At 49.7% G+C, this 23227-nt stretch overlaps 1 protein-coding gene and 1 long non-coding RNA gene across 16 annotated transcripts; one reads left to right on the top strand and one right to left on the bottom strand.

Annotated features, from left to right (window-relative positions):
- Positions 1-1367: 1367 nt before the first annotated feature.
- On the bottom strand, positions 1368-6331 carry LOC134480801 (uncharacterized). Its single transcript, XR_015631690.1, has 4 exons — positions 6034-6331; positions 5765-5928; positions 4330-4455; positions 1368-2599 (listed from the first exon to the last, which is right to left on the bottom strand). It is a non-coding gene; the product is annotated as an uncharacterized LOC134480801 (long non-coding RNA).
- A 5872-nt stretch (positions 6332-12203) lies between these two features.
- On the top strand, positions 12204-19195 carry Rnf112 (ring finger protein 112). Of its 15 annotated transcripts, none has more exons than XM_087569862.1 (16): positions 12204-12609; positions 13200-13339; positions 13588-13783; positions 13928-13968; positions 14677-14996; positions 15140-15346; positions 15455-15583; positions 15786-15890; positions 16261-16311; positions 16609-16665; positions 16744-16818; positions 16949-17069; positions 17170-17339; positions 17413-17466; positions 17615-17689; positions 17778-19195. In XM_087569862.1, the coding sequence occupies exons 1-16, from the start codon at positions 12476-12478 to the stop codon at positions 18246-18248; spliced, it is 2346 nt and encodes a 781-aa protein (XP_087425988.1). In that variant the 5' UTR covers positions 12204-12475; the 3' UTR covers positions 18249-19195. The 15 variants fall into 15 exon arrangements, with proteins under 15 accessions (XP_087425988.1, XP_087425986.1, XP_087425991.1 ...); XM_087569870.1 differs by having other exon boundaries at positions 12395-12609; positions 13588-13682; positions 14711-14996; positions 15143-15346; XM_087569863.1 differs by having other exon boundaries at positions 12395-12609; positions 15143-15346.
- The last annotated feature ends 4032 nt before the right edge of the window (positions 19196-23227 follow it).

Raw genomic sequence — 23227 nt, 5'->3', positions numbered from 1 at the left:
CCACCAGTCCCACTTGGCTAAATTGTTTCCCCTGATGTTACATGTTGAGTCTCAACTCTTGACATCGGCACCCCCCCAGGGGACAATTTGTAGAAAGGGGCTTTTTAGTGGCAAAATTAAGTTATAATGATGTCTTTATGACTTATGTGTATTAGATGATGAAGGGACCAAGACACCACCATACAGCAAGGACCACATGAAGACCCGGGAGGAAGATGCTCATCACAAGCCAAGAAGAGAATGCAGAAGAAACTAAGCAGTGTACACTTGGATCTCTTAATTTAGCCTGTGGCGCTACGTTGTGGCAGCTTGTCAGACATAAACAGGGACCGTCATAAGACAATCAATTACGGAGGACCTCAACTTTAAGCCATAAATCTTCATTGCAATAAATTCTTTGTTGTTTAAGGCATGGATTTTAACCTTAAAACTATTTCTTAGAATCTATGTTAATAAGATTTTTCACTACCCGTGAGTGTGACTTACTGGAGGAAAGACCAAAGTTTCAGAGGTAGACTGGCTCCACCTTTCTAGGTCCCTGATGACGCAGCAAACAGGAAGGGGTTAGAGCAGGTTATAGCTCCTAAGACTTCCACCCCACCAGTGACCCGGTGACCCACTTCCATCAACCAGGCCCTGCCTTCAGCGGTTCTAACACATCCCATCAATGAATCAAACCTTTGATTAGCTCAGAGCCCTGCATTTCTGTAAGCACCCTTGTACACACCCAGAGCTGTGCTTTACAAATCCACATGTTTCTCTTCTTTGGGAAGGTGAGGTTTTTTCCACCTGCCTCTGTCTCCAGAGAGCTGGGACTAAAGGTGTGCACCACTGCCAGGACTTCTCTTGAGCCAGTCAAGCTGTCGACTGAAATCAGCCCAAGTCACCAGCATCTATAATCCTGTTTTGGGATTGTTCCAGAAGTTTCTCATCTTGGAAGTATGGAATTTCTCATCCCTGTATGGAGTTTCTCTTCCATGTCTGTCCTTTTCAACACAGATCTATGGTGAGTGCTGCTTGGTCTAGACCTTCACTGACTAGAGCCTAGAGGTCGTCTACTGCTGTATCTCTCTGGGGCCTGGGTTGTGTCTGCTTCAGCGAGGAGCCCATGGCTGGACTTAAGGGTAGCTGCCCACATATTCCTACCATGTGACTTGGCAGAAGACCTTCACTTCTAACCATGACGGCATCTGAGGGGTCCACCAACTAACTATGTAACGAAGTAACCACAGGTCTGTGCATCTGCTTAACCATAAATAGTTATAAGTAGACACTTGGGATGATATACATTTTCTTCTTAATAAAAACAAAAACTAAAGTTCTGCTTTTGATTAACATGGTAGATAGGAAATCTTAGATCCTAGAATGAGGGCCGGGCACGGTGGCACATGCCTCTAATTCCAGCACTCAGGAGGCAGAGGCAGGCAGATCTCTGTGATTTGGATTTCTACAAAGTGAGTCCAGGGCAGCCAGGGCTCTGTTACACAGAGAAACCCTGTTTCAGAAAAATAGAACAAGACAAACAAACAAACAAACAACTCCCCCTGAGACCCAAAAGAAACAAAACAACAATAGTAACAACAGTAAGATGACCCTTAAACATTCGTGGCTGAAACTGGCAACTATCCTTAGGTTTATCAACGCTCTGAGTTGGTGAGGATGGCCTTCAATCATCCTTACCCACGAGGAAAGAGCTGGGAGAAGGGTCTTCCATATGGAAGAGTAACATTAAGATGTTAAGGGTCTCCTGATACCCGCCCCTGGAGCCCCAGCCTGAGGACTTGGGTCAGTACTCTGCCCAAGGTACTCATGAGAAGGGATATCCAAGGCAAGGGATCGCTCTAGTCACTGAACTCGGGCCTTTTATTGTAATCAAAGAGCATGACCACGGTCACATCCTTTTCTGCTGAGCAGTGTGCGGACTTGGACTTGTCTGTGACAGGTCTCTGTCTATGTGGCTCCGTGAGCTGGACACTCGCCGTCTGTCTAGTCAGCTCTGGGTTCTGGAGCAAGGCTCAGTGACTGGGGGTCTGAACGAGGGGTTTCCTGGGATCTTCAACACGGGCCTTTGCCGGCTTCCTCCTTTGCACAGGGCCTCTGAATTCCTGGGGTAGGGGCCTGTCCGAAGATCCAGTTACAACACATGTAGTTTAAAGATGGAATTTGCTTCTATTTGCAGTTTTAAAAATCAGGCAACACTTCATTTTTATAAACTTTGACTGGAGATTTTGATGAGCTAAGCAGATGAGGTTGGCAGAAAAGGGTTGAAGCAGAACCAAAAAGTGAGTTGTTTTTTCCGATAAGTTGTAAAGGCCAAAGCAGGGGGGCTTGGTCACATGACTGAAACTGTCCCCTCTGGGGGCCTGGCTGTTACCTTTCCTGACACATCTGAAGATACATGAGCGTCCATGAACTTTATCATGGGAGACACCTTTTGCTTTGATCGCCTTGGGTTGACTGCATGGTCCCAGCTAATGGCTTCTTTAAATGTTATCGGTATGGCGTATGCTTGGTACGTGAGATCAAAGTAGAAAACAGGGCAGGATCTAGCAGGTTCTCTACAATACGTCTGAGCCACCTGGCCTTGGCGCCTGGGCCTCTGTGAACAGACAGACCATGAGAGATGTTAGAGCCAAAGGTGTGACATTTAGCCTCAGTCCGCACAATAGGGCAGTAGGGTTTTCCCACCGGGCGGGCTGCTCAGCTCTCAGAGCCTCAGTTTCCTTTTGGAAGCACTTACACTAGCTAACATGCTGTGGGACTCAATCAAGGCCTGGCTCCCATGACAACACACTGAAGACCTTAAAAGTTGCTGAGCAAATGTTGGATCATTATTATTATTAATGGTTATTTGTGTTTTTTTAAATTTTAGAAATCCCAGTGTTATTTTGGGGTACAGAACTTGAGAAGGAATCTGGGGACCTCAGACCTTTAATCACTGGCTGATAGAAACCTCTGCAAACTGGCCAGCCGCTGACGGGGTGAGGTCTGGAGACAGGTATAGTGTCTTCCGTGCCTGTGGAGTTGGCTGTAACGTAAACTTCACATGAATGAGAGTCACCTGAGGAGGTGCCCAATTGCCCTAATTGATGGAAAAAGATCCACTCCAAGTGTGGGGGAGGCACGTTCAAGCAGCAGTAGGGTGAAAAGGGTCAGGGTGGAATGATGACTTCCTCTTGCTTGTCCTCCTTTTTTAAAGTCAGTTCACCCTCTTGCTGCTGATTCTTCACTGTTATCAGAACCTGTGGGTCCAGGCTTCCATTTCTGGCTAAAGACCAACACCTCTTTGGGAACCTTCCAGGGTTTTTTTTTTTTTTTAAGATTTATTTATTTTATGTATTGAATATATTGTAGTGTCTTCAGACACACCAGGGCATCAGATCCCATTACAGATGATGGTGAGCCACCATGTGGTTGCTGGGAATTGAACTCAGGACCTCTAGAAGAGCAGTCAGTGATCTTAACCACTGAGCCATCTCTCCGGGCCCATTCTTCTAGGTTTTTAGCACCAGGTTGAGTTCACTGAGTTCCCCAGCTTCTCTCATGGGTGAGACAGTTTGTTGTTACTATTTTAAGGTAAGCTGATTTGATAATTTTTTTACTAAATATATACTTATATTTGTAATATGAACATTAATATATATATATAATATATGTCTATTCATCTCACTGGTTCTCTTCCTTTGAGAACCTCGCTAATCCATCATCCTTTCTGCTGGTTGTCCCTCCTATTCCCCAAGTCTGAGCTCTGGAGTCAAAACCAGATACTTGCTTGTAACCAATGGTCTCCTGAGGATTCCTCTGTGAGGAACCTGACTGAGCTGATGGCTACCTCTAGGGTTTGGGACATTTAGACAGTGGCCTGGAATGAACCATTCTAGGGACTGTCCTGTGCCAGGGCTGGGGCTACATCTGCCTGAGGCCTCCCAGCAGGGACTGTCTAGGAAGATGAAACCTAAGACACGAGGGCATGACCCTCCCTGCCCCGGAGGAATTTTATACTATACCAGCCTAGTCCCAGCTGCAGGGCTCGGGGCAGGGGGATTGCAGGCACTAGCACTAGAGTCATTGGTCTGATTTTGGAGGACACCCATGCTTGCATGCCCCTCTGTTCCAAGACAAACTGTTCCAGGGATGCATGGTAAGGCAATAAAAATAGACAGTTTATCGAGAAAGCCACTCCCAAGAATGGGAGAGGGTAAATGAGCAGGCGAAGGTCCAGGCCCACAAGGCTCAAGACCGTCATAGGTCACTTATGTAACACCCTCTTCGCCCATGCTTGGAAACCACAGGTTTTTCAAGGTTTCATGCTCTGTTCGCTGTGCTTACCGTGGGTAAGGAAGGGTTTGCAGGCCTCCTCTGTTGCCATGTTAGTGGTGTCTGCCACTATCTCCAAGTGCCTATGTCCTGGACACACTATGTATGAGCCTGCTGCTCCTTGTATGGCCAGCATGACTGTAACAGTTTGGGCACGAATACCAAGGCGGTTAGAGATTCTTTAGCTTCCCCCACTCTTCACTACACCTAACAGCACCAAGAAGCCGTTCATGTGACAGGGCAGTTTAAGACCCTGCAAAGAACCGGGGCTGAGGGCTGGAGAGATGGCTCAGTGGTTAAGAGCCCCGACTGCTCTTCCAGAGGTCCTGAGTTCAATTCCCAGCAACCACATGGTGGCTCATAACCATCTGTAAAGAGATCTGATGCCCTCTTCTGGTGTGTCTGAAGACAGCTACAGTGTACTTATATATAATAAATGAATAAATCTTTAAAAAAAAAGGGGGGGGGTTGGGGATTTAGCTCAGTGGTAGAGCGCTTGCCTAGCAACCTCAAGGCCCTGGGTTCGGTCCCCAGCTCCGAAAAAAAGAAAAAAAAAAAAAGAACTGGGGCTGAAGGACAGTGCCACAGGCAGAGGGGTGTGTGTATGACCCCATTCTTGATTCTCTGTACTTGTGTATATATTTGTGTGTTCATGTGTGTGCATACAAGCATGTACATGCCATGTCACATGTGTGGGGCTGTGAGATTCGGGTCATTGATTTTTTTTTTTAATGTTTAGGTTTTATTTATTTGTTTTCTTATTTATGTGTGTCAGCATTTGACTTGTATGGCAGTCTATCATATGCATCCTGGAACGGGAGTTATGAGCAATTGTGAACTGCCATGGGAATTAAAACTAGGCCCTCTGCAAGAATGACAAGTTCTCTTCATCACTGTGCCATTTTCCAGTCCTCATTTCTTCTCTTACAAACTGTCCTTCTGGCTACTTTATGGGTTCTTTTTCCTACCACCTTTCTCCATGCTGCCAAGCCCCCAACATAAGGTAGGAGAGAAATAAAGTTAGAGAAGAAAGGGGACGTTGATCTCCTTAAACTACTTCCTGTGTTGTTTAAGGGTGTGGGTCTTAAATTGGGTCAAGTTTGATTTTCATTGTCAGGATATATCCAACAAGTAACCCAGCAACCAGCAACCAGCAACCAGCAACCCAGCAATCTGGCAACCCAGCAACCCAGCAACCCAGCACCCAGCAACCCAGCAACCCAGCAACCCAGCAACCCAGCACCCAGCAACCCAGCAACCCAGCAACCCAGCAACCCAGCAACCCAGCACCCAGCACCCAGCAACCCAGCAACCCAGCACCCAGCAACCCAGTAATCCGGCACCCAGAAGCCCAGCAACCAGTAACCCAGCAAACCCAGTAAACCCAGCAACCAGCAACCCAGCAACCCAGCAACCCAGCAATAGCAGCAGGGAGAGGATCACTCACTGCAGCCACTCAAGGCCCTGGCATTTTTACAGCCCTTCAAGAGTCCCCAGAATTCCAAACGTAAACTCTCTTCAGCCAGCAAAATCATGCTCGCTCCTGCCAGAGCCTGAGACAAATCGAACTTAGCTGCTATGAACAATCTGAAGGATCCCCATATGCCAGACCTGGGGTTAAAACAAAAACATATTCACATTTCTATACTTTTAAAGAAGTCAAAATTCTCACTATGTAGTATGCCTAATGGCTGCGTATAGTTGTCACGTCTGCACCTCATCACTTTCGTTAATCCTTTGTTAGATGAGCCCGACCGGGTGTAATCAGCTTCCTGGAATTCCCGAAACGCTTAAATATTGATAATTCTGCATTCTCCTTCTGTCTTTCTTTTCAAGACACTTTTAAAATTAGCCAGCTGGGAGCAGACTCTAGGGTTGGATTTCAGGCAATGAGGAACGGCGTAAGCTGTTCCTCACGTTAGGGATAAAAGACAGAGGCCCCCATGCAGTGTGTGCTGCTGCTTTTCAGTCATGGCTCGATTACCCTTTCTACAAAAAGAAGTCGCCTTGCCAGGTTTCTTCCGCTTCGTTCGTGTGCCCTCTGTGTGACACTGGGGTTATTCTTTTCCAGCAGGGGTCAGAAGACAACCTTGAATGCCAGCCCTTGCCTTCTGCCTTGTTTTGGGCCGGATCTTACTGATTTTTCTCTGCTGTATCTGCTAGGTTAGCTGGCCTGCTAGCCGGCTCACAAGCTTCCGGGTTTCTCCTGGCTCGGCTTACATCTCTCTCAGAGGAGTGCAGGGATTACAGATCATCTCCGCATCTGAATTGTATATGGATTCTGGGAACTTGAACTCAAGTGCACGATAAACACTTTTACCTCCTGATCCCTGAATCTCGTAGTCTAGATTAGATATTAGCTAAGCCTGCGTTCTTATAATGCAAGTCATTGCTTTCCTTTGCAAACCTCATAGATGCTTTGCTTTGTCTGGCTGGACTGGGTTTCTTCAGACTCCCCACCCCTTTATGACTTATTTTGGTTATATTCAATGTCATCCTTAGGGTCTTATTGGTGTGAAAAGACACTGTGACCATGGCGACTCTTATAAAGGAAAACATTTCACTGGGGCTGGCTTACAGTTCAGAGGTTTAGTCCATTGTCACCATGGAGGGAAGCATAGAAGCATGCAGGCAGGCACGGTGCTAGAGAAGCAGCTGAGCGTTCTACATCTGTGTCCACAGGTAGGAGACTGCCACATTAAGGCGTAGTTTGAACAAATGAGACCTTACAGGACATCTCCACAGTACAGGATCCCCCCCATAAAACCACACCTACTCCAACAAGGCAATCTCTTGATTGGATGATTTTGATTTAGTGTTGACTTTTCTGCTAGACTCTGCCCAATGGCTACCTAGCTACAACTTGCATATTTCCACCCAATAGGTACAAGTCAGGAGCCAGGCATATAAACTTACTTATATCACACACACACTCTCTCTCCATCTCCTTCTTTCTCTCTTCTTCATGTGTTCCCTGCAGCCTCTTCCTCTCTTCTTCTCTTCTCCCTTCTTCTGTCCTTCTCTGTCCCCCACCTTTCTCTGTCTCTACCCCTTTCCCAAGACCCCTTTTCTTCCCCAGTAAACTTCCTTTTATACTAGGCCTGTCAGTATGACTGTTCAGGGGGATGCCTCGGCATGGTCCCATCAAGATCCTCCCTTCTGCTGCATTATACCGCCATTTTATAAAACAACACTCAGTACTCCTCTTCCTCAAATATCTTCCCCTTCTCCCTGAAATCTAACAATTGTTGCTGTAGCCTAGGAGAGAGAAATTGTGCTGAGGTGTGAGATTTACTTAGATTTTTAATCCTAGCGCAGGTCTGTAATTGAGTCTCACTCCATTGGTTGGATATTTACCCCACCATCTGATGCCTCTGTTGATGGAATACTGGCTCCTGGCAACCAGCCATCGTACACTGGCCGGTGAATATTGTCTCCAGCTCTCAAGCCAAACTTCTGTCCTTTTCCATGGTGTACATTTTATAGTGGAAATGATGTCAAAGAAATCATCAGCCTTGGTAATGCCTATAAAAGGCTCACCTTTTTTTTCTTTTTTTTTTTTTTTTTTCGGAGCTGGGGACCGAACCCAGGGCCTTGCGCTTCCTAGGTAAGCGCTCTACCACTGAGCTAAATCCCCAGCCCCAGGCTCACCTTTTTTTAAATTTTTTTTTAAGCAGGATCTCTCTGTGTAGCTCTGACTGTCCTGAACTTGCTTTGTAGACCAGGCTGGCCTCAAACTCACAGAGTTTCACCTGCCTCTGCTTCCCAAGTGCAGGGACTAAAGACATGCACCACTGTGCCTGGCCAGTCTCACTGTTTATATGTCATAGACACTAACTCACTCACGTATCACGCTCTTAGTGTACACACCGTTAGAGTTCTAAGTCAGCATGAAGAGACACAAGGCAGAGAGAGACCAGAGTCTGACCCCCGATGGATGGGACTGTGTTTATTAGCATACAGGGAGGGGCAGCCCTTCTCCCTCAGGAAATTGAGGGGGTCTGCCAAGAAAAGAAGCTGGCTGTAAGATTTTGTAGGGGTGCTGCGAGGGGCTTGGGAATGAGGAAGTTGTTGCTGCCACTGCTCACACTTCTCTCCTACAGTTTCTTCCTGAAATTGTTTCCCCAAGGTGGGACACACCACCCTGGGAGACAGGCTGTCCGTAGACATTTCTGTTTGGGCTGACCTGACCAAGCTCAACTGTAATCTCATAGGAAACATGTTTTACAACTGAGACACTCTATTTCACAGTCATCAAATGGCTTTCTTATTGTCTTAGTTAGGGTGCTCTATTGCTGTGAGCAGATGCTGTGACCACAGTAATTCTTAAAAAGAAAAACAGGGGCTGGGGATTTAGCTCAGTGGTAGAGCGCTTACCTAGGAAGCGCAAGACCCTGGGTTTGGTCCCCAGCTCCGAAAAAAAGAACCAAAAAAAAAAAAAAAAAGAAAAAAGAAAAACATGGGGGCTGAAGAGATGGCTCAGCAGTTAAGAGCACTGACTGCTCTTCCAGAGGTCCTGAGTTCAATTCCCAGCAACCACATGGTGGCTCATAACCATCTGTAATGGGATCCAATGCCCTCTTCTGGTGTGTCTGAAGACAGTGACAGTGTGCTCACATACATAAAATAAATCTTAAAAAAAAAACAAACAAACCACCACCACCACCACCACCAACAAACCGTTTCATTGGGGCCGGCTTAGTCTCAGAGGTTTAGTGCATTGTCATCATGGTGGGAAGCAGGCAGACTTGGTGCCTCCTCTGAGGTACTCTGACCGCTGCTCCTCCTTCAGCACTCTCTTTGGCAGCTCATGGCTGGCGTTTCCAAACCCCTAATAGCAGTTGGGGTGAACTCTGATGGGAGGAATGAGGAACTGGAGTTAGACATATTCCCTGATAGGCAGACAGATAGGTAGAGAGGCCATGACTAGGTAATAAAAATGGTGAACTTCCAAAATGGCCAACTTCTTCCTCACCCCCTCCTGAACTGAGATCAAAGCTGGCAGCTTAAAACAAAGGACTTGCAGGCGTCTTCTCCCACCAGTTGTGCCTCTACTGAGAGGCTGGCTTAACAAGTCCAAGACCAGCTCAAGACAAGATGACACAATTGTGGATCAACCACACATCCTGCCATCCTTCAAACCGACCAACACTAAATCAGGGGAGGAAAATCCTTCAAAGACTTAAAGATTCCCAGTCCTCACTGAGAGGCTGGGCTCCAGCATCCTGACTCCCTTCTCTGTTCTGTGGAGGGTCTTTATCTCTGTGTGCCTGCTGGATGTGTGTATGTTTCTGTAAAGGTCGGAAAATTGGTGAAGGAAGACCCCAGACTCAGATACTACGCAAAGACAAAGAGTGTTTATTCTGCAGAAACAAATAGCATGCAGGGGTGGGGCAACCATTCTTTGAAAAGGCAACCCTAGATGAAGGTGTGCAAGCCTTAAAGGGAATTAGGGGGAATTTTCTAGAAGGATTAGGTAATCTAAAGTTTCATTGGTGGGTGCTCAGGGCTCACAGCTGGTCAGTGGTCTGCATTCCTACGTCGTGAGTGTTTAACCATAGGGGGAGATAGGCCTGCCCCGTGCACATGGCCTATCCTGAGATACGGTATTTCCCATTTTTGTGGTTATCCCCAGGCTGTTCTTTGGGAGGGGGCTGTGACTTTGTTTCTGGTCTTTGTGGTCTGTTCCTGGAGCTGATCCTCTATCACCTTCTTTTCAAAATCAGTCCTGGTCCTTATACGGAGACAAACAGGCCTTGGGTCGACTTGCATTTCCCCACCCCTAAGAAAAGACTCTCAAAAACAAAAACGGAAATTAAAAAATGAAACAACAGGAGGAGGTGTGCCTGCTCCTAAAGCATGGGGAAGGTTTTTGTTGTAGCTGTCAGGGAGAAAGTAGGCAGAGGGAAGAGTCCAGGCTGAACATGGCTGACACCCAGGCTTCTTTGAGACCTGAGAAAAACAAAAACTAGTGCTGTTTGGGGAAGTGTAGGAGGTGTGGTCTGGTTGGAAGAAGTGTGTCACAGGGCTGGGCTTTGAGAATTTCTAAGCCTTAGGGCACTGCCAGTCCTCTCTCTCTACTTCCTCCTTGTGGCTCAAGAGCCCTTGGCTTCCTGCTCCAGCTGCCATCCCTGACACTTGCAGCCTCACTTCCACATCACGGTAGACCCTTATCCCTCTGGAATGAAGGGTAAGCCTAAATAAACTCCTTCTGTAAGTTGCCTTGGTCACGGTGCTTTATTCCAGCAATAGAGATGCAATTAACACACTCTCACGGCTCCATATCCTACAGCAGTGGCCACAATGGTGAGCACAGCCATGTCCACAATCGCCAGGAAATGGAATCAGTATGGATGTCCATCCGCTGATGGATCCTGAAAATATAGTACACACACACACACAGACACAGACACACACAGACACACACACACAGGCACACACACACACACACACACACACACAAAGACACACAGACACACACATGCATGCACGCACGCACGCGCACACACATACGCACACACACAATGGAAGTCTATTCAGTTACAAAGAAAAACAATTTTTTAAAAAGATTTATTTATTATATATAAGTACACTGTAGCTGTCTTCAGACACACCAGAAGAGGGCATCAGATCTCATTACAGATGGGTGTGAGCCACCATGTGGTTGCTGGGATTTGAACTCAGGACCTCTGGAAGAGCAGTCAGTGCTCTTAACCACTGAGCCATCTCTCCAGTCCAAGAAAAACAAAATTAAGACAGTTGTAGGAAAAAAGTGTCTGGTGGGGCTGGCACAGGCCTTTAATTCCTCCATTTGGGAGGCAGGTGGATCTCTAAGTTTGAGGCCAGGCAGCCTGGTCTACACAGTGGGTTTCTGGACATCCATTACTACACAGAGAAACTCGGTCTCAAACAACAACAAAAACAACAAAAAAGACATTTGTAGGAAAATGAATGAAACTAGAACAAAAAATTATCCAGAGAGATCGTCTCATTGTGTTCTTTCTCCTATGCAGATCTGAGCTTTGAACTTTTAGATTTGTGTGCTTGACTTCAAGTGTCTGTCAAGTCAGAAAGCCAGAAATGGCACAGGAGACAGGAGGAGAGGGGAAATGGCCTTAATGGGAGGAGGAAAGTAAAGCATGCATGACATTAAAGCAGAGTGAGGAACACAGAGGGTTAAAGGTTTAAGTGGGGGCGGGGTGGTCATGGAGAGGAATGGGTGGGGTGCACAGTAACCAAAACTAGGAATGTATGAATCTCACTAATTTGTAATCTAATTTTTAAAAAAGGTACTTAAATGGGGTTACTCCACATGGGGACACTGTCACTCCAAGAAAACATGGGCTATTATTAAACAAGAACCTCAGGGCAAGGTATGTGACATTTCCCAATGGGCAATGGTCAAGGAGGCCCTAGAAGCCGCCAGAATAACTCAGATCATTGTCAGTACTATTGGTTATTCATTCTATCTAAATGGTTAGACTCTGATGCTGAAGCCCCCTCATAGTTTGGTTGCAGAACATAGAAGAATCACGCAGCACTGACTGGGATTTGCTCCCTGCTGGCTATCCTTCAAGGATGGTGCTACACTGTAGGAGAAAAGGATGTTGCTGGGTTTTACCTGTTGCTGGACCCCGCAGTACTGATGCTGTACCCACTGATGTAGGAGTGACGTGAATGTTATAGGATAACCAGCCTCTTTCTTATTGGACATGAGGTGTGCTCCCTAGGAGTGCACTCGGGCCTGTTACTGTAATCCTGGTCAAAGCTAAGGAGTCCATGAAGCACCTTAGGAAACATGAGCCTTGGTAAACAAAAACCTATTGCTTTTTGTGAGATGGAAATGTGGTTAAACTGCTTTCTAATACTTGTGTTCGTATGTATAGGTTAATGCTGTTCCCAAATTCAGTCAGAGGAGCTTTTCTTTGTAGTGGACCACAGTAAACGTACAGACTCACAGCAGAGAGTAAGCGACTGCTGAGTGCTCAGCCTTAAATGGACATCTCTATCGACCCCTGCTTTCCCCTCCGCCCCAAGGCTCAGAGGACAGCAAAGACGAGAGAGCTGAGACGAAGATACGAGCCGTAGGGTGCCGTGAAATGCTGTCTTCTGGACAAGACATGGCGGGTGCACTCGTGAACTCACAACTGTCGTGCTTATGTGTACAAGATCAGACCAGCCAACATCCCAGCAAAGAGACTGGGAAGAGATGGGTGAAGTTTCCGAAGAGCTATTGGCAATTGTCTGCTGCTGGTGGAGGCCTGTCACTTTTCTTTCGGGGTGTGGCCACCGGTAGGTTGCCCACGCTCTAGTAGTTTGTCTCACACCTATGTGCCCTCGGGGTGAACTAACTGGACTCAGTGAATTATTAAGAAGTTCTAAAAAGGACATGAAGATGAGAACTTGTTTGGTAGGGGTCCAGGGAAGAGGGTGTGTGTGTGTGTGTGTGTGTGTGTGTGTGTACCCGTGCGCGCACGTGTGCTGGATTTTATCAAGATACATTGTATACAAGCATCCAATTGTCATATATATGTATGCATACATATACATATATATATACGTATATATTCATGTATATATGTACACACACACGCACACACACACACACACACATCTTAAGATGTCTCTTCACAAGGTTTTATGGAGAAAAAGCCCCTGGCAGGAAAATAAATAGTTCTCCACCATCAGGGGACTTGCATAGCCCCAGATGCTGGGGAATTTGGTAAACTGGCATACCAAATTCCAGTGACATACCCTGGGAGAGGGTGACAAGATGCACTGTGTCACATAGAACACAGTGGCATCATGTAGTGCTGCGTATAGTGGATGCTCAGTCAAAGTAGGTGTGGGATTGAATGGACCTAAAGCTTCTCTGTCCCTAGGTCTGCCCCAGTTGCACACTCCTGTTTTCTACATTGCTCCTTTCTGCCCACCCTGCCCTGGAGCTCTGAAGACCCCAACTGCTCCTGTAAGGGGCGGTGCTCTTCTGGGCTCCACCAGGAGCCTCTTCCTGCTCTGCCAGGTGCGTCCACGTGGCTTCACACTCTCCGTCTCCCCTCCCCCTCCCTGTCCTTATCGTTCCCTTTCGTCTCCATGGAGATACACCGCCTAGGCTTGCCTGCATCCCAGCTTCTGCCAGGGATTCGAGCTGGGCTTGGTTCATCCCTCCTCCGAAGCCCTGGTACCCGCAGCCCTGTCTCCTCCCCCTGGGGTGAATCCACCCTCCTTTACAGTCTCTCTTTTTTTCTGACTGGCTCATTTATTCTCCAGCGCTGACAGCTAGGCAGAGCCACCGAGGAGCCCATCCCCCTGCTCCACCCTCCACCTGCTCCTCTAGCTGTCCGTCCTACCGGGAAAAGATCTCGGTGGGTTTCCTCTCTGAGCATCGGACCCTCTGCCATTCCAGCCTCTCATGCCGAGGCCAGTCCTGTCAGTCACTGCTTTTTGTCATCGGCTTGGCAAACGGGCAAGTCTTCAGTCTTCAGTCCGGGAAGGGGAATTGGGGGTGGGAAGGAACCACCTGGGAGGGGGGAGGGTAGAAGGACTCTGGAGACCCAGGGGGAAAGACAGGGTCTGGATTCTCTTCTAAATCTGTCCCCTCCCCCCTTAGGAGAGCAAACGAAGCTTCATGGGAAACAGCAGCAACAGTTGGTGAGCTATGGGGCCCTCTGGGCTGGGATTGGTGCAGTGGGCCTGTCAGGTCAGCTGGCAAGGCTGGTCCAGGAGCACGGACCTCTGCAGTCCAGCAGACTCCTTTGCTCCACGCTCCCCAGAGTTCTCCCCAGGGGGAAGCACATAGCTGGATGGGCCAGGTTGTGCAGGGAGGGACCAGGACAAGCAGGTGGGTGCTACAGATGCTCAGCTCAGAGAGCAAGGAATCCTCTGAGAACCTGGCCATCTGCTCAGCTGCAGAATGGCTCCCCGGGTGCCAGGAAGCTACCGCCCTCTCCTGACTATCCCAGCAGCTGGGGTTGTAGTTTGTCCCCCCTTGAAGAAGCACCTCCACAAGAAGGCTGGTGGTCTATGGGTTTCCTGAGTGTTGGCCCTGGGCACCTTGTAGATGAGGCAGTCACCGCTAATGATTTCCCACAGCCCTAGCCAGAGCACTGCTAATCTCTCCCTTGGACCTCACCCACAGTTGCATGGCTGGCATGTGTAGAGCCAGCATGGCTGAGGGTTGCTCTCTGGGGTACTCTCCCCTCTGTTCTTGCTGCTCTCATTTGGAATGGCCAGGACCTGAGGTGCAAGGAAGTGAGGAATGGGTAGAGCTTGTCTCTCCAGGCAGCCCTAGGAAGCTGAGGTTCCATAGAGGGGTCTTCACCCCTAAGCTGTCAGACCTCCAAACCCTGCACCCAACAGGCATCCAGCTTTCGGATGATGTCCTGCCCTCCAGGTCCCATGCATCATTCCCCAAGCTGGAGCTGGGCCTGGGACAGCGTCCCTCCCCACCCCGGGAGTCGCCTACCTGCTCCATCTGTCTGGAAAGGCTTCGAGAGCCTATCTCACTGGACTGTGGCCACGACTTCTGCATCCGATGCTTCAGCACACATCGCATCCCAGGCTGTGAGCTGCCATGCTGTCCTGAATGCCGGAAAATCTGTAAGCAAAAGAAGGGCCTTCGCAGTCTAGGGGAGAGGATGAAGCTCCTACCTCAGCGGCCGCTGCCCCCTGCACTGCAGGTGAGGGACATGACCTCTGCATGCAAAGATCTCTGGTTAGATCTAAACTTGGCACAGAGTTCCAGGCTGGATACACTCTCAACTTCGGGGGAGGGGTCAGTTCCATTTGGGATGCTTAGGGGACCCTTCTCTGTCCTGCCCAGGAGACCTGTGCTGTGAGAGCGGAGCGTCTGCTGTTGGTACGCATCAATGCCTCTGGAGGCCTCATCCTCAGGATGGGAGCCATAAACCGCTGCCTGAAGCACCCTCTGGCCAGGGACACACCTGTCTGCTTGCTTGCTGTCCTGGGAGAGCAGCACTCAGGAAAGTCCTTCCTCTTGGACCACTTGCTCAGAGGCTTACCAGGCCTGGTGAGGGCAGGGCTGGCAGGAGGTTGCAAAATGAGCCCTAGGTTGGCTCTGGAAGGGGAGCTGAGTTTCTGGGGATGTAGAACGGACCACCTTCTTCTCCACTTTTAGGAATCCGGAGACAGCACTAGGCCCAGAGCAGAGGGGTCTCTGCCTGGAATCAGATGGGGTGCTAATGGTCTCACGAGGGGCATCTGGATGTGGAGTCACCCCTTCCTGCTGGGAAAAGAAGGGAAGAAGGTGAGGGAGAAAAGAAGGTGGAAGTTATCATGGATCAGGGAGGGGAAGTGGAGGCGACAGGGTGGAGAGATGGAGGGGAGAGGGACGGAAGAGGGTAGGCAGGAAGGAGAGAGGAATGAGAAGGACAGCTCCAGGGAAAGGACAAAGAAAAGGGTTAGGCAGAGCAAGGCAGGCCTAACCCTTTGGTCTGCGTCCTTAATAGGTGGCTGTGTTCTTAGTGGACACAGGAGATGTCATGAGCCCAGAACTGAGCAGGGAGACAAGGGTCAAGCTCTGTGCCCTCACCATGATGCTCAGTTCGTACCAGGTGAGAGGTGCTTGGGTGGGGCGGCCACCATACACACCATTCTCGGTTTCCTCAGAACCAAGAGAGTTACAGGCTTGGGTATCAGGGTCCGTGAGGGTTCTAGAAAGTGCTTTTGGAAGGAGGAAGATGTTCCTGGTGAAGGTGGGCAGATGGGTTGTTCTAAAGGTGCAGTGATAAGCCTGGGGGGGGCGGGGTAACTGGAGATTCACAGGACCACACAACTCTCTAAGCCTGGAAGATGGCTTTCACTAGGTGAAGAGGCCCTCAGGCTGGCCTGGGCTTATGTTCTGGGATGCAGGCCGCTCAGAGTCCTTCACAGGAACCTTCCCACATCTGCAAATCTTCTTGCCTCTTATGGTTTTCTTTCCAGATCCTCAACACCTCCCAAGAGCTGAAGGACACAGATCTGGGCTATCTAGAGGTAAGGTAGCCTCCGATATTAAAGCCATTACCTTTCCACACTCTGACCACAAGGTCAGAAGGGCTGGACCAAAGGGAAATCATGGCTCCCCTTTCAGGCTTAGGGTTTATGACATGTGAATTGGCTTAGTGGGCTTCATTCAGGTCAGAGGGTTGAACATGAGGGGTCTGGTTTGTAGCAAGGCCAGAAAATCTCCAGTCTGGAAGTTGGCTCCAGGGTGGCTAGAAAGAAGTTTTAGGGGACAGACTCTAGCCCTTGGAGTAGGCCAACCCTGAATTTCTCTGTCCCCATTCCCAGATGTTCGTTCATGTGGCTGAGGTGATGGGCAAACATTATGGGATGGTACCCATCCAGGTAAGATTTCTATTTCTAGCCTCGTCAATCCAGACACGCCAATCCTGGCTGCCGGTGTCAGGACCCTTTCTCTTCCAGCATCTGGATCTCTTAGTCCGTGACTCTTCCCATCACAATAAGTCAGGGCAGGGGCACGTGGGTGATATACTCCAGGTAAGCGGTACAGAGGGAAAGGGTTGATGCCAGGGCGGCAGGTGAGGGAGGCTGGGCTGGGGTCCCCGGAGTGTGCTTACAGAGGGAGGCTGCTTCCTTGGCTCACAGATCTATGTGATCCATCCCTCAGAAGCTGTCCGGCAAATACCCCAAGGTCCAAGAGCTGCTCCTAGGGAAACGGGCCCGCTGTTACCTCCTTCCTGCTCCTGAGAGACAGTGGGTGAACAAAGGCCAAGCAAGCCCAGGAGGCAGTAAGTGTTCCAGGGGTGGAGATGTCCTTGGCATGGCTTCCTAGCTTTGGCCCATATCCCCCAGGCCCAGGCTCCTCAGCCCAAGGAATCTCTTCCTCAGACACAGAAGATGACTTCTCCCACCATTTCCGGGCCTACATCTCGGATGTGCTGAGCACAGCCCCTCAGCATGCTAAGAGCCGCTGCCAAGGGTACTGGAGTGAGGGTCGCGCCATGGCCAGGGGGGACAGACGCCTACTCACAGGGCAGCAGCTGGCACAGGAGATCAAGGTGTGAAAAGTTCCCGGGGAACCTGGCCTCTGGAGGCGCCTACCCTCCCTGACTGACTGTGATGTCTCTGCAGAACCTCTCCGGCTGGATGGGGAAGAGTGGGCCCAGTTTCAGCTCTCCAGATGAGGTAATGAGCCCCTCCCCTTGGGAAGGATAGGGTCGGGGAGGGTGGCCTGAGGTAAGGGTCCGCATGCCCCGGGAGAGGAAATGGAGGATCGGGGATATCCCTGGTTGAGGAGGAAAGAGGCAGGCAGCCTGGGTTTCCCCGTGGACAGATGGCTGCTCAACTTCATGACCTGAGGAAAGTGGAAGCCGCCAAGAAGGAGTTTGAAGAGTATGTGAGACAGCAGGTGAGCCTCGGGGTGTGCAGGAGAGGGTGTGCAGGAGAGGATGCCTGAGGACCCAGTTGGACCCCCCTTTTCCTTACCGCTGCCCCAGGACATAGCCACCAAGCGCATCTTCTCTGCACTACGAGTACTGCCCGACACTATGAGGAACCTCCTCTCTACCCAGAAGGATGCTATCTTGGCCCGCCATGGTGTGGCCCTGTTGTGCAAGGAGAGAGAGCAGACCTTGGAGGCCCTGGAAGCCGAGCTGCAGGCAGAAGCCAAGGCCTTCATGGACTCCTACACAATGCGCTTCTGTGGCCACCTGGCCGCGGTAGGGGGCGCTGTAGGTGCTGGACTCATGGGCCTGGCAGGGGGTGTGGTGGGCGCCGGTATGGCGGCAGCAGCGTTGGCTGCAGAAGCTGGGATGGTGGCAGCCGGGGCAGCGGTGGGTGCCACTGGGGCTGCTGTAGTTGGGGGTGGTGTGGGTGCTGGGCTGGCCGCGACGGTGGGCTGCATGGAGAAAGAGGAAGATGAGAGAGTTCAAGGAGGAGACCGAGAGCCCCTACTCCAGGAAGAATAACAGCTAGGAGATGTCGAAGCGGGAAATATGTGGAAGGCAGGAGGAAGGGTGTGGACATGCCAGGGACTCAGACAAGACCACGTATATACTGGGCGAATGCCCCATGCCAAACATTGGCTGAGCTGGGGTTTTAAGGTCGGTCCCGAACCCTGAGGAGGCCTCTGGCCATGAGGCTGTGCTTGGAGTGCAGCAGATAGGGTGTAAGGCCTGTTTCTGACTATGGCTAATTGCTATTCACTGGAACCTAGGATCTCCCACCACATAAGGCTCCACCTCCCCTACCCGGCTCCAGTTTATTTCCCTGGTGGGTCTCAGCCTGGAAGTTTGGCCCTGGATCCCGAACCCCATCCGTTTTACAGTTGGGATAGGTCCCAGCATAACTCGCTTTGGAGCTGGGGGCCCCTAACAGGGAAGACAAAGGGATGGGAATGATAGAGCTATAACTCTAGAGTGGCCACTTGTTCCCAAAACTGTTCCGGAAGGCCAGACTTGGCTGGCCTCCCTGCTCTTCAGTTGGGTGTCCAGATGTGTGTCCTGAACCGCCCTGTACCCCAGCCTCCTGCAGTCCTCCTAAGCCTGTGCCCTGTGCCAAGCCCATTTGGATGGATCAACACAGATTACATGCCAAAGAACCACACCTCTGATTGCATTCTGTGCTAAAGCAGGCCCTGCCAGGCTCTGCCAAAGTGTGGTAAAGGGAAGTGCAGGACATGGGCTCCGTCTTAAATACATCCTTCCCCTTGAGCTGCGGGGCCTCTGTGCCACACTGTAAGACCCCTTGGATGCAGCCCTCTGAACGACAAACCCCCAGAGAGCTTGCGAACAGGGAGCCTCTTTCGGGGAATGGAGATTTCTAAAGAGACTTCTGGGCTATTAAACTATAAAGGATGTTGGGCATATGACCCTTTATTTTATATAAAAATAAAATGTGTGTGTGTGAATGGCAACTTCTCAGTACATTACTGAAATAAGACTTTGGCCTCCCAAGGAATTTGGGGTAGTGGGGAGGTGACAAGGGGTTCCATTACCGGGATGTGGGGACAGGGACATTGAAATTCGAAGTGATCTGAAGAGTACCTTGCTCTGTCTTGGCAGTAGGAGGCCTTGGCCAAGAGCCAAGTACACAGCCACTTTTGCAGGCTTGTCTGCTGGAGCTTTGGATCCTCTTGTCGGTCCCTGGAGAAGCTGATTCTGATGACCCTGTCAGTCAGTAGGGAGCTGACTTCTGTTCCAGCAGAAGACAGAAGGAGACATGAACAGGAAGACTTTGGTCAGATCCTGGAAAAGGGAGAAGCCGGGATCCATTGTGCAGGTCTAGGCAGTGGACACTGGAGTCTTCCTCCCGCCTCCAGAGTTACAGCATGCTCACTCTGTCTAAATTCTGCATTGCACAGAGGCAGACCCAAGACAGAGTCTCAAGTAAGACTGACCAGCTGCCCCAGGGAGATGCAGAGAATCTGGCACAGGCACTGCACAGTCAGACTCTGAAAAATGTGCTGTTGAGGGCTCTGCTGAAATCAAGATGTTCCTTTCTGGAGGCTGCTGCTTGCACGTCCAGCTCAGGGAAATTGTGAGGCGTGGTAGAGAATACGGCCTGGGACTGATGGACAGATACATAGGAACATCCCGGAGCTGGGGAGGAGGCTGGGTAGGGCAAGGGCAAATGAGGGAGACTCCTTTTGGAAACTAGGCCATGCATGGGGACAGGGTCTAGATGGTGTGTGGTGTTTGTGGAGCTAGGCTTTCTGGGCGTATCACAGATCCCTTCCACTGTCATCTGGAAGACACATGAGTTGCAAAGTCTCCCAGACATCGGGGCTGGCAAGCGTAGGACATAAGGCCCTTCGAGGACTCAGAGGGCGGTGCTGTGCAGCTTAGGATCCCCCTCCCACAAGAACTTGGAGGAAACTCCAAGGTCAGCTTTGTGCTCACTGAACAGATGGGAGAAATTGGCTCAGTTAGAGAGCCTTTTGCGGGGGCAGGGGAGGGGGAAGGATATTCCATGGTATTTGTCTTGGGCCTTGTATCTTTCAAAACCAGGTTCCCAAGTAGCTCCTCCTTAAGCCCGGAAGCCATCAGCAGTATACCTTTGTATAGAGGAGGACGTAGGAGCTCAGGGAAATGGTGTGTTTCTGTGTTGCCGATACTACCAGTGACAGACAAACTGGGACTTGAACTCAGGGTTTCTGATGTCAGAATCCCTTGCTGGGCAGAGCCGGGTCTCTCCAGACCCCCCCCCCCCAGACAACCTTCTGACTCTAGGTGGGTTTTGAGTATGTGATTCCAGTTTTCATTCTCACAGTAAAATCCTCGAGGCCCTGCATGTTATCAAGAGAAGTTTCTTGAACTCGCAGTTCTGAAGGTCCAAGGACATGTGCTGCTATCAGTGTGGCTCTGTTAAAGACTTTGTGGTGCTTGGCATAGATGGGGAGGAGGGTGTATAAGAGGCAGCCCTCACGTGGCCAGGCAGGAAGCCAGAGAGAGGGTTTCATATGAACTACATTAACTCCTACTGAGGGTTGTATCCCTAGTGACCTGATCTAGGCCCCGTCTCTTAAAGGTCTGATGAGGGCCAAGTGTCCCATTTATGAGCTCCAAGATACCTTTAAACAATACCCCAAACTAGTCCTGGGCTTTCGACATTGGTTCTGTGATCTACCAGACATTAACGCAGGCCTCCAGGGTTCAGTGTCTGGGGGAGAGATTGCTGCCGTACCTTGCAGCTCCCAATTCTGAGTCTCCCTAGTGTTGAAGATGCCAAGTGCACAAGGCACAAAGAGGCAGCAACCTGAAGCCCCTACATTAATGACACGGGCAAGAGTCCCACTCCACTGACCTGCAGGAAGCCACATCACGAGCCAGAAGAAGCTCTGACTGCACTGAATGGATGAGACACCAAGCTGACTTGTTCCTGTGGCATCACCTCCCTAACCTACCAACAGACCTGTGTTCTTTGAAATGGGGTGGTGCCATAAGCAACACTGACAAACACCGGTTGGGTGTTGAGCAGTAAGGGAACACACAGCTGGGCTCATGTGATGACAAACCACTCGCTCGCCGCCCACGTCTGAATACTGGGAATCTAGAACCCATATGGTTGAGGAAGAAGGTTTTTTAAAAAAAAAAAAGAAGTCTCTTGCCAAGCAGAATATTCTCTCCAGCAATACGGAAAACAAAGAAGGTGGTTCTCTTAATCAATCACATTCAATACACAGGGTTGATCCTGTGCAATCGGAGAACGACGTCACAGAGGCAAAAAGAGATCCCACCTGTGTTGCTCTGTTGTTTCTGTGGCCAGGACCCGACAGACAGCGGAAAGGGAGAGACTGGCTTTGCTCATGGCTTCAGAGGACATTGGCTCATGGTCCCTTGGTCCTCTGTGCTGGGCTGAGCCCATGGGGAGAGGAGCTGAGGTGGATGAAAGTCGTTCACTTCCTGGCCAGCCAGGAAGCAAGAAAAGAGAATACCGTCTCTTGCTGGCTTTTTTTTTTTTTTTTTTTTGTTGCCCCATTTTATTATATCTGGGCATGGTCCATCCACATTCAGAGCGTGTCTTCCTCATTCTCCCCGGGAGGCCTTTACAGACGCATTCAGAGATGTGCTTACTGGTACGGCTGATTCTTATCTAGCTAAGCTGGCACAGATGGCTAATCATCACACATTCATCTATGTGGCCAGGTGGATGCAGCCTGTGGCCTGGGAATGCTCTGGGTCTGCTTTCACAGGTCCCCACTAGGTCTACCTGAGAAGCACAGGTCAGAGCATCTGAAATACCCTGATGCCTGGGTGATAGAATGCTGGAACCACATGGCTAGGACCTGCAGAAACACAGTCAGTCCTGGGAGGTTTATTTAAACTTTGGAAAGAGCTGTTCAAGTGTGGAAGACCTTGCGTGTTTGGATCATAAACTTGACCTTCGTTTCCAAAACCACACTTGCCTGGCCCTGTTCCCAACAAGGACTGTACCTAGCAAGTCTTTACAGACCACACCTACCCTGGGAATGCTGTCAGGGTAAGTATATACTTCTGGGGCCCAAGACTGGTAGTACAGAAAGACAAAGTAGTGTTAGAAAATAATGTACCAAGTTTTAGTAAACTGTGAGTCTTAAAATAACTAAAATCACTAATTACTCAGCCCAACACAAAGGACCAAGGGACCATGTATGAGCCACTTCCTCTGAAACCATGAGCAAAGCCAGTCTCTCCCTTTCTGGCCACAGAAACAAAAGTGCAACACAGGTGAGATCTCTTTTTGTCTCTGAGACATGTTAGAGTTTGGACCAATGTCTCCGAAGGCCCACGTGTTAAAGGCTTGCTTTTAGTCTCATGTATTATTGGTGGGATATTAAGGCCTGGGAACCAGTGGGAGGAAGTTAGATCACTGAGATATACCATTAAAGGGGATACTGGGACTCCAGTCCCTTCTCTCTGCTTTCCTGCCTCTGTGAGGGGAGAAGCTTGCCTATGTACCCTGAGATACTGTCTCACCAGGGGCCCGAAAAGAGTGGGGGCCAACCTTGTGCTGACACCTCTGAAGCTGGGAGCCTAAATAAGGCTTTCTTCTTTACAAGTTGATTATGCCAAATTGTAATGGTAATGAAAAACTAACACAGGCCACCAAGGCTGTCTATGACAATAATAGCCATTTTTTAATGGCCCAGTATCAGTTAGTCTTGAGAATACGGGGCTGAAGTCCTGGTAGGAACCCTACTGTAGTCCTCCCAAGGAGCTGGCTTTGTGGAGGGCATGAGCTCAGATGCATTAATCTTCCCTTTGATGGCCACATCAGAACACTTACAGGAGCCCTCCCTGTGTGGGGATAGCCTGACTTTTCTCTAGAACACCTCTCTGTACATGAAATCTCTGGACTGTTGATGGGGTGGTAGGCTCCCAAGGAGGGCCGTTCTAGGTCCTTCTGATTTTATATCTCAGGCTTGGCAGGGAAAAGAGATGTCCTTTTAAGCCCTGAATATGGTATG

The sequence above is a fragment of the Rattus norvegicus genome, chromosome 10, assembly GCF_021556685.1.
Source record: "Rattus norvegicus strain SHRSP/BbbUtx chromosome 10, alternate assembly SHRSP_T2T, whole genome shotgun sequence".
Classification (NCBI taxonomy): Eukaryota; Metazoa; Chordata; class Mammalia; order Rodentia; family Muridae; genus Rattus; species Rattus norvegicus.
This window is presented reverse-complemented; position numbering and strand designations above follow the sequence as displayed.